This window comes from Aotus nancymaae, unplaced genomic scaffold, assembly GCF_030222135.1.
Source record: "Aotus nancymaae isolate 86718 unplaced genomic scaffold, 86718_ANA_hifiasm-v0.15.2.pri h1tg000210l, whole genome shotgun sequence".
Lineage (NCBI taxonomy): Eukaryota > Metazoa > Chordata > Mammalia > Primates > Aotidae > Aotus > Aotus nancymaae.
Genome location: NW_026988625.1, coordinates 2497239 through 2507801, shown reverse-complemented (window position 1 = coordinate 2507801; position 10563 = coordinate 2497239). Strand labels below are relative to the sequence as shown.

The window sequence follows — 10563 nt, the reverse complement described above, 5'->3', positions numbered from 1 at the left end:
TGATCTCCTGTGCGCTGCACCCTCAAACCTCTCATGGCCCTCAGGGCATTTATCATAATGATATTTATATACTCTGCTATAAATAACAGGGCAGAAGGGCCTGCGGCATATTCTATGTTAAAGCCCAAAACTAATTCTGATTCCCTCTCTGGGAGGTAGGGTGGTTTCTGCCAGTGTAGAAATAAATCATATTATGGCCAGAGGTCATGATGGTAGGAGCAGGCAGAGAAATTCTTAGGTTGTGAGGAGTATATACAAATTAGATAAACCACTTATTTATTTATTTATTTATTTATTTATTTGAGACAGAGTCTCACTCTGTCACCCAGGCTGGAATGTAGTGGCGTGATCTTGGCTCACCACAACCTCCACCTCATGGGTTCAAGCGATTCTCCTGCCTCAGCCTCCCAAGTAGCTGGAACTACAGGCATGTACCACGACACCTGGCTAATTTTTGTATTTTATAGTAATACGAAGTTTCACCATATTGGACAGGCTGGTCTCGAACTCCTGACCTCGTGATCTGCCCGCCTCGGCCTCCCAAAGTGCTGGGATTACAAGCGTGAGCCACCACGCTCCTAACCACTTATTAATAGGACTGACGGGCTTATGTTAAGATAAATTATGGAGAGTGGAGTGTGGGGAGAGGGATTCTTACGAGTTTGGTAATAGATAGTGCTGGAGTTGGAGCAATAATGTATGGGGGGTGTATTTCTGTACATTGTTGTATAGTACATTATACAACATGTACAAAGTTTTATTGCATCTGTGATTTTTACTGCTGAGTGCCCCCTGACTTCCTGGTGGTGGTGTCCCCACTGCTCCCAAAGCTCCCAGGCTCCTGAGTCTCTTTCTCCCAATTCCTTTCTAACCATACTTCTAGGTCGATTCGCCTGTGGATAGACCCAGTCCCTACTTCTAGAATCCTCCAGGGATGATTCTCATTGCCTCTTGCTCATTCTACACCCTGCAAAGCCCCTTTCATCAGGTTCTGCAAGGAAAGTCAGGCCCTTGGAATTCCCATGCATAATCCCTTCTCAGAGAGAGTGTCTGTGAGGGGGCGCCACGGGGCACAGACACACGTGGGAGGGAGAGAGTAGGGTCACAGCTGCCCCATCTTTGCCACGGGCCTCTCCCCAGCCTACTCCTGGGCCTCCTTAGAATGCTTGCTGCTGTGAGAATTGCAGGCTCCCTGGCCTTGTGAGAATTGAAGGTTCCCTGGCCTTATGACAACACAAAGGGAAACAAGAAGTTCCAGAATACAGGGTCCTGGGGCCAAATGGGAGAGGGCACAGGGCCAGGGGCCCCGGCCAGACACAGGCCCAGGTCTGCAGCTGGCCGGCTGGGGCTGTGGCGCCCGGCATCGTCTCAACATGGCCCTGGAGCTCTACGTGGACCTGCTGTCAGCACCCTGCCGGGCCGTCTACATCTTTTCAAAGAAGCATGACATCCCGTTCACCTTTCAGTTTGTGGATCTGCTGAAAGGTCAGCTCCCACTGCTGCCCAGCAGGCCTGGTCCTTGGGAGAGCCAGGGCACACAGCTTGGGGCTTTTTTTTTCCTTTATTTTATTTATTTATTTATTTTTGGAAAAGTCTCACTCTGTTGCCCTGGTTGTAGTGCAGTGGTGCTATTTTGGTTCATTGCAACCTCCAATGGGTTCAAGTGATTCTCCCAGCTCAGCCTCCTGGTAGCTGGGATTACAGGTGTACACCACCACTCCCGGCTAATTTTTTGTATTTTTAGAAGGGATGAAGTTTTACCACGTTGGCCAGGTTGGTCTTGAACTCCTGATCTCAAATGATCAGCCCAACTCAGCCTCCAAAATGCTGGGATTACAGGCATGAGCCACCCCATCCAGCCTGATTGGGGTGCTTCTGAGAGGCAGAGACAGAGACAAGGGAGTCCCCCAAGAGGTCCACGGGGAAGGAAGAGAAGCCAGGGGGCTTGTAGGCTGCATCCCTGTCTAGCCTTCCTTAGCCAGTCCCCACTAATGACAGTCCCCATGCCAGAGATGAACAGGCTCTTCTAGGGGAAGGGGGAAGGAAGAGCAGCTGGGACTCCCTGGGCTCCCACCAGGCACCCTCACTTCCTCGTGGGAGTCTAGGACCTTGTGAACGCAGCACCTGCCTGCCACATTGGCAGAGGGGGCAAGTGCACAGTCTTTCTACACCCCTCCTCCCCAGTGTTCCGAATGGCTCAGGGCTCCACTGACCCCGAGCAAGGGTCAGAAGGGTGGGCTCCAACTCCATCCCGGGCACACAGGGGCTCCAAGAGTTCAGCCTGCAAAAGCAGAAGCCTTTGGAGCACAGAGGAAGACACAGAAGCTGTGGAAATAAACAGGGTGCAAGTGGAGCCCTGGGAATGTTTCCAACAGGAGGCAGCTAGTCCAGGAAGAGCTTCAGTTCCTTCCCCCACATCAGGTTCCCTGTTCAGACAACCCCGATTCATTCGAGAGGCTCCCTTTTGGATGTCCAGCCATGTGCTGGGTCCAGCTTCCTCAAAGCGAGGACGGAGTGAGGGCGATGGGAGCGCGGGTGGGACCCAGGCCCTCAGGGCTTCAGGTGATTCAGAGGCTGTGGCTGCAGACCCTGCTTTGTGGGTGGGAACTGGAGGCCTCCAGCTTCTGGGCCAAAGGGTCATCCTGGTCCCAGGACACAGGTAGGAGGCATGGGAGTCACCAGCCCTAGGGTGGGGCAGGCTGGGAGCCAGCAGTTCTCATCCCAGTCTGGTTCTGCCACTGCCTTGCCCTGTGATCTGGGGTGAGCCGCGATGTCCCCTCCAGGCCTCGGTTCCCCCTTCTTGAGAAAAGAGGGAGGCATTTGTGTCTCTGGGAGTCTCAGTTCTCTCTCCCCTGGAGTCCCACAGCCTCAGACCTTCCCTGCTCCTCCCAGGTCACCACCACAGCAAAGAATACATTGACATCAACCCCCTCAGGAAGCTGCCCAGCCTCAAAGACGGGAAATTTGTCTTAACTGAAAGGTGAGTCTTCCCCAGGGCCCTTGCACCATCTGTCTCTGCTCCTTCTGTGAGACTCAGTGGGAGCATCTGTCTATTTACCGTGGAAAATCTCACACGCACACTTAAGTGGAGTGAATGCTGATGAACGAGGGTCATGATGAACCCCGCAAATCCACCGCCCAGCTGCCAACTTGGGTCCATTTTACATCAGTTCTGTTCCCCTGCCTTCCAGACACCCCATCATTTCATAATGTCTAGGGGCCGGCTCATGTCTATAATTCAGTACTTTGGGAGGCTGAAGCGGGTGGATGGCCTGAGCTCAGGAGTTCAAGACCAGCCTAGCCTGGACAACATGACACAACCCCATCTCTACAAAAAATACAAAATGTAGCCAGCGTGGTGGCCCACACCTGTAGTCCCAGTTACTCAGGAGGCTGATGTGGAAGGATTGCTTAGGTGGAGGTTGCAGTGAGCCACGATTACGTCATTGCACTCCAGCCTGGGCGACAGAGTGAGACTCCATCTCAAAAAATAAAAATAAGTAAGTAAATTAGTCAATAAATGTTTAGAAACATACCTCTAAGAGGTAAGGGTTCTTAAAAAAAAAAAAAAGGCCAGACTAGGTGGCTCATCCCTGTAATACATGCACTTTGGGAAGCTGAGGCAGGAGGATTGCCTGAGGTTGGGAGTTTGAGACCAGCCTGATCAACATGGAGAAACCCTCTCTCTACTAAAAATACAAAATTATCTGGGCCTAGTGGTGCATGCCTGAAATCCCAGCTACTCAAGAGGCTGAGGCAGGAGAACTGCTTGAATCCCAGAGGCAGAGGTTGCAGTGAGCTGAGATGGTGCCATTGCACTCCAGCCTAGGCAACAAGAGCGAAACTTAAAAAAAAAAAAAAAAAAAAAAAAAAAGCAGCAGGCTAGGCATGGTGGCTCACGCCTGTAATCTCAGCACTTTGAGAGGCTGGCATGGGGGGATTGCTTGAGGCCAGAAGTTCAAGACAACAGTGAACTCTGATTGCACCACTGTACTCCAGCCTGGGCTATGCTAGAGTGTAGCATCACTACAATACCATCAAGATACCTAATAAAATTAACAGTAATTCCTAGATTTTATCTAATGCCTGGTGCCTGTTCAAAACTCTCTGATTATCTCCTAAATATTTTCTTGGCAGTTTGTTTGGATCAGGGTCCAAAGGAGATCTGAGTCTTGCAGCTAGTTGCTGTGTCTCTCCTCCACTTTTAATCCATAGCTCTCTCCATGCCCTGACCTTTTCACCTTGGTATGGCTGCTGTGACGATGATAAAGGAACCCTTGTCCTGTGGAGGTTCCCATAGCAGCCATCAATCAGCAAGGCCTAGGACGTCCCCTCCTAAGCATGTCTCCCCTCCGTCCCCTTCCCTTACTCTGATGCATGTCTCCCCTCCATCCCCTTCCGTCACTCTGATGCATGTCTCCCCTCCATCCCCTTCCCTCACTCTGACACATGTCTCCCCTCCGTCCCCTTCCCTCTGTCCCCACGGCCTCCACCATTCTCAGACACCACAACCTTCCCAATAGTTGCTGGCCTCCCTGTTGTCCATTCTGCCCCCTCAGGTGCACCCTCCATCCTGCACCAGAGATGTGGATCCTTTCATGCCCTGGCTTATATAACATCTAATCTTAAGGATTAAGTCCGTAACCTCCCTGCATCTCCAGGGGCCCATCATCTGTGGCCTCCACAGTGTCTCTGTCTCACCACTCCCCAGTCACCCGCTCCCTTCTTCCAGATGCACCCACCTGCTCTCCTTTCTTCAAATTCATCTTGCTCCCCTTACCCTGGTATTTCAGCATGTGTTTTTCTTTGCCTGTTTTTAGAGACAGAATCTCCCTCTGTGGTCCAGGCTGGAGTGCAGTGGTACAATCTTGGCTCACTACAACCTCTGCCTCCCATGTTCAAATGACTGTCATGCCTCAGCCTCCCAAGTAGCTGGGACTACAGGTGTGCACCACCACACCCAGCTAATTTTTGTATTCTCATTTTAGTAGAGACAGGGTTTCACCATGTTGGCCAGGCTGGTCTCCAACTCCTGACCTCGAGTGATCCGCCCACCTTGGCCTCCCAAAGTGCCGGGATTACAGGTATAAGCCACCGTGCCCGGCCTGTTTTTGTTTTTGAAAAAGGATCTGGCTCTTTCACTCAAGCTGGAGTGCAGTGGTGCGACCTTTGCTCACTGCAGCCCCAAACTCCTGGGCTCAAGTGATCCTCCCGCCTCAGCATCCTGATTCAGCACGTGCTGTTCCCCTCGCTGGCCTACTCTTTCCTCTACCACCAGCCCCAACTCCTACTCACCCTGCAGGTCTCCCTCCCTGCCCTTGCTGACTGTCAGACGGCTCTGGTGAAGACGTTTCCCAGGGCTGTTTGGGCTCCTCCTTTCCCTGGAAGCCCCAGCAGTTGGGGCCGGGTCACACCAAGGTGGTTGGGGTAGAAGCACTCAGGAAGGCAAGGGCAGTGTCCCTGACTGGCCCCTTCTGCAGCGTGGCCATCCTCTCCTATCTCTGTCGCAAGTACAGCGCACCGTCACACTGGTACCCGCCAGACCTGCACATACGTGCCCGTGTGGACGAGTTCATGGCTTGGCAACATGCGGCCTTTCAGCTGCCCATGAAGAGGATAGTCTGGCTCAAGGTGAGCAGGGTCACTTGTGGGGCTTGGGGACAAGGGGACAAGGGAGTCAGGAAAGCTGGAGACCACTTCCGGCCCTGCTGACTGCCGGTGAACTCAAGTAAGTCTCCCTCCCTGTCTGGGCCTCATTTCCTCAACTCCTTCTCCTGCCTGCCAACCAGAGCTGTCAGGAGTGTGGACTGAAACAATGGGTGTGAAAGTCTTACTAGGGCAAGGGGAAGGGCATACAGGAGGGGCTGATGTTACTCACCCCAGGACAGCATTCCAGGCTTTTCATTCTGAACAAGAGAATCTCAGAGTCAAAAGGCCCATAGAAGGCCAGGTGCAGTGGCTCACGCCTGTAATCCCAGTACTTTAGGAGGCCAAGGAGGGTGAATCACTCGAGGTCTGGAGTTCAAGACTAGCTTAGCCGACATAACAAAACCCGTCTCTACCAAAAATACAAAAAAAATAGCCACATGTGGTGTCATGCTACTGTAATCCCAGTTACTCAGGAGGCTGAGGTAGCAGAATCACTTGAACTCGGGAGGTAAACTTGGCAGTGAGCCGAGATCGGGCCACTGCACTCCAGCCTGGGCAACAGAGTGAGACTCCATCTCAAAAAGAGAGAGAGAGAGAGAGAGAAAGTCTATAGAAAATTTGAAAATGACAACTAGTACATGGTCCCTACTTCTAATTGTATGCCTGTGACAGGCATCACCTAATCAATCACAGGATTTATGCCTGATGAGCTAACCAAATCATTGTGAACACATGGTAAGTTTGGGCGATCAGAACTTCCACCAATCAGAACTGCTAAAAGAGGTGAAACTACTTTATGTCTTGAGAACTGTCCAATAGCTATCGATCAGACAAGAGTACAGAGACCTGGCAGGGCAGGTGGCCCAGGAGTGCATCCTCCTCTTCCCTTCTCTTCCCAACCCTGGCCAGTTGCTGATCCCAAAGATAACAGGGGAGGAAGTTTCAGCTGAGAAGATCGATCACGCAGTGGCGGAGGTGAAGAACAGCCTGCAGCTCTTCGAGGAGTATTTTCTACAGGACAAGAGGTTCATCGCTGGGAACCAAATCTCACTGGCTGACTTGGTGGCCGTGGTGGAGATGATGCAGGTGTGGGGAGGGGTGGAGGAGGGTTGGTTCACAGAGGTGGAACTCCTCTGTGACCAGTGGGGCCATCACTTGAGGATAGCCTGCTGAAGCGGGAAAGGCAGGTGGAACTGCCATGGGGGCTATGGGAGCCAGGTCTGGGTGCCTGGACTCAATGTGCGGGCAACAGGAAGCACAGAATGCTATGAAACAGGAGGGATCACAATTCTCCACGCTTGACAAAGATTTTTCAGTGTGGGAGCAGCTGGAGGGTGAGCCTGAGATAGAGAAAAGAACACTGCATTTCCTGATCAATCCACCAGGATCCCAGATGCCTCCTCCTCTTGCTGGACTCCCCAGGAAATGTTCACTGGCTTCCTGGGTGTCCTTCTGGCCCTGCCTGTTTCCCAGAGCTCCAGACAGACAGCCGTGAAGGACAGCTCTCCTGGCTGGGTCTGAGGGGCGTCCACTGTGCATTTGGAGGCACACCTGGGTGTGGGGCATTTATGTGGCCTCTACATGCAGGGGAGGGTGACCAGTTCTGCCTCCCAAGACGCTGGCCAGGGTCTACACTGGCCATCCTGCACACCAGCTAGGGCACTGCACACTCACCAAAGAGAGTGGCCAGAGCTATGCCCAGGAGGAGGCATCCGGGATCCTGGTGGATTGACCAGGAAACGCAGTGTTCTTTTCCCTATCCTGACTGATCTGCAAATTAGTCTCTTCAATCTGTTTGCAGTGCAGACCAGCACGAGAAAAACTCATTCTGGCCTCCCCCAAGGGTTCATTCATAGGCTTCGTCCCCCACCCCTTACATTTCACCCACCACCTCACCCCTCTTGGGCTTCCCAAAGATCTTGCGTGCAAGCCAAGCTACAGGGTAGACTGCCTTAGTGAGCCAGCCAAACTGCAGGGCAGACTGCCCGCCAGGTCTCCCATTCTAGCCCCTGTGCTTGATCACAGTGGGAGGTTAAACATGGGGAAAAAAACTGAGTTCTCCCCCTCATCCACATATACACACCTGGGATAAGGGGTTTCCCTGAAAGAAGGCAGGATTCATGGGAGGTCACAGGCTGGAGAAGTGGGAGCTGCCTGGGCCGGGAGCCCTCTCAGTGTGATTCAGAACTTGGAGAGAGAAGACCAGTGACCAAGGACCCTGGAGGATTCTGGATCCTCTATCCCCACCTACATCTATTACATAGTCTGTGACCCTTTGCTCAGGCTTAGGGGACAGCAGCCTAATTCTTTGCAGAAGCTGATGGAGAGGGCCCCTGGGGCTGTGGGCAAGGACCCAGGTGGGGCTGGTCCCCAGGATGACCACATCTTCCTCTTTGTTTGTCCACAGCCCATGGCGGCCAACTATAATGCCTTCCTCAACAGTTCTAAGCTAGCTGAGTGGCGCATGCAGGTGGAACTGAGTATCGGCTCTGGCCTCTTTAGGGAGGCCCACAATCGACTAATGCAGTTGGCTGACTGGGACTTTTCAACATTGGATCCAGTGGTCAAGGAGAATATTTCTGAGTTGCTGAAGAAGAGCAAGTGACCCTAGGTGCAGCCCGTCCTGCAGGGCCTAGCTGGCTCAGCTCTCTGAGCCACGTTCCTTAAAGGAAATGCTAAAACAACAAACAAACAAACAAACCTGTTCTTTGCCTAATAAAGAACTGGAACAACCATCGCAGCTGCTGAGCAACAGACAGTTGGCGTATGCATAGGGTCTGATGTGGGAGTGGGTGGTGGTCACAGATCCTTACCATTTCTCAAAAGAATTTTAAGAGTAAAGGGTTAACTATAGTTGCAGTGTCAGTAATAATAGTTGGTGACTTCAAAACCCCACTTTCATTAATAGAAAAACTACAGAAGATCATCAAGGAAATAGAGGACTTGAAAAACACTATAAACCAATTGCACACGGTAGACATGAACAGAACTTTCCACCGGACAAGAGCAGAACAAGTATTCTTCTAAAGAGCGATGGAATATTCTCCAGTATAGAGCGTATATTTAGTCATAAGTCTCAAACTTAAGAAGATTGAAATCATACAAAGTATGTTCTCTGGACACATTGGAATAAAGTTAAAAATCTAAGACAGAAGGAAAACTAGAAAATTCACAAGCATATAGAAATTAAAGAGCCCCCTCTTAAACAACAAATGGATCAAAGAAGAAATCACAAGGGACATTAGAAAATATCTTAAACAAATAAAAATGAAAACGCAACATGCCAAAATTTATCGGATGCAGCAGCAGCAGTGCTAAGAGCAAAATTTTTATCTGTAAGCATATAAATTAAAGAAGAGCAACCTCGAATCAATAACCTAACCTTGTACCTTAAGGAACTAGAAAAATAAGAGCAAACTAAACCCAACACCAGTAGAAGAAAGGAAATAATAAAGATTAGATGGAGATAAATGAAATAGGAAATAGAGAAACAATAGAAAAAATTAAAAATTGGATCTTTGAAAAGATCAACGAAATTAATTAGAATAGCTAAGTGAAAAAAATAAGGCTCAAATTACTCACCAAGAAAGAAAGTGGAGGCTGGATGCAGTGGCTCATACCTGTAATCCCAGCACTTGGGGAAGCTGAGGCAGGAGGATCACTTGGGGCCAAGAGATTGAGAACAGCCTGGGTAACAAAGTGAGACTTTTTTATACAAAAAAAATTTTTTTTTAAATTAGCTGGGTGTGGTGGTACACGCCTGTAGTCCTAGCTAACTGGATGGCTGAGGTGGAAGGATCACTTGAGTCCAGGGGTTCAAGGTTACATTGAGCTATGATTGCGCCACTGCACTCCAGCCTGGGCAACATAGGAAAACCTTATCTCCAGCCTGGGTGACAGCATAACCCTGTCTCAAAAAAAAAGAATGTGAGATACCACGGGGAAGGTGTGGCCCTGGTGTAGGGGCTGGGAGACTGGAAAGCAGCTGTTAGTGGTCCCATCACTGCCCAGAGCAGACAGTGCCCTGTCCACCCTCATGAGCTCCTTGGACTCCTTGGACAGGACTGGCTACACATGAAAATGTGGGGACCCTTATTCTGAAATTGTTAAGAATCTCAAGATGGCAACACCAAAGCTTTAAACCAAGTGCACGGCCCTTCTGAATTGTAGGCCCACAAGGCTGACAGACTGCTATTCACATCCTGGTATAGCCCTCTCCTCTTGAGTGTGGCTGGGGCCTGTGCTCTATTGCTTGGAAGCAAGGCTTATCCCTAAGCCTTATTTTCAGGGAGGTGTATTTGAGAGCTATTATCCCAACTCCTTGCTTGGTGCCCTGTGAATAAATCTCTTCTCTTTTGCAAAACTCATGTCACAGTGATTAACTTACTGTGCATGGGCAGAACGGACCTGGTCCTGGCCAGTAACACCCACAAGGCTTTCTGAGAGTCTGCACTGCCAAGAGAGCACTGAGCAATGGTTGGGAGCGGTCTGTCTAAATGACTTTTCTCTTTTTTCTAGGCTGGGCATGGTGGCTCATACCTGTAATCCCAGCACTTTGGGAGGCCAAGGCAGGCAGATGACTTGAGGGCAGGAGTTCAAGACCAGCCTGGCCAACATGGTAAAACCCTGTCTCTACTGAAAATACAAAAATTAGCTGAGCACGCTGGCATACGCCTGAAATCCCAGCTACTCGGGTGGCTGAGGCACGAGAATCACTTGAGCCCGGGAGGCAGAGGTTGCAGTGAACCCCGAGATTGTGCCACTGCACTGCAGTCTGGGTGACAGAGACTCAGTCTCAAAAAAACAAACAAAAAAAATTCTTTTATTTTTTTTCTATAAATTAACAAATACAGCCTCTTGTGAGTTAGTTGATGTGAGTCAGACCCAAAGAAAATGATAAATCCTGAAATGTGG

At 50.4% G+C, this 10563-nt stretch overlaps 1 protein-coding gene across 1 annotated transcript; it reads left to right on the top strand.

The window, feature by feature from the left end:
* The first annotated feature begins 1279 nt into the window (after positions 1 to 1279).
* LOC105718435 (glutathione S-transferase theta-4) lies at positions 1280 to 8386 on the top strand. The gene is made up of 5 exons (XM_012454094.2): positions 1280 to 1485; positions 2893 to 2980; positions 5481 to 5631; positions 6559 to 6735; positions 8057 to 8386. The coding sequence occupies exons 1-5, from the start codon at positions 1374 to 1376 to the stop codon at positions 8252 to 8254; spliced, it is 726 nt and encodes a 241-aa protein (XP_012309517.2). The 5' UTR covers positions 1280 to 1373; the 3' UTR covers positions 8255 to 8386.
* The last annotated feature ends 2177 nt before the right edge of the window (positions 8387 to 10563 follow it).

Bases quoted from the DNA above. Each gene is read 5' to 3' on its own strand.
- LOC105718435 (XM_012454094.2), top strand. From the start codon at position 1,374: ATGGCCCTGGAGCTCTACGTGGACCTGCTGTCAGCACCCTGCCGGGCC. The intron at 1,486-2,892 runs GTCAGCTCCCAC...TGCTCCTCCCAG, and splicing joins GTTTGTGGATCTGCTGAAAG to GTCACCACCACAGCAAAGAA. The intron at 6,736-8,056 runs GTGTGGGGAGGG...GTTTGTCCACAG, and splicing joins CCGTGGTGGAGATGATGCAG to CCCATGGCGGCCAACTATAA.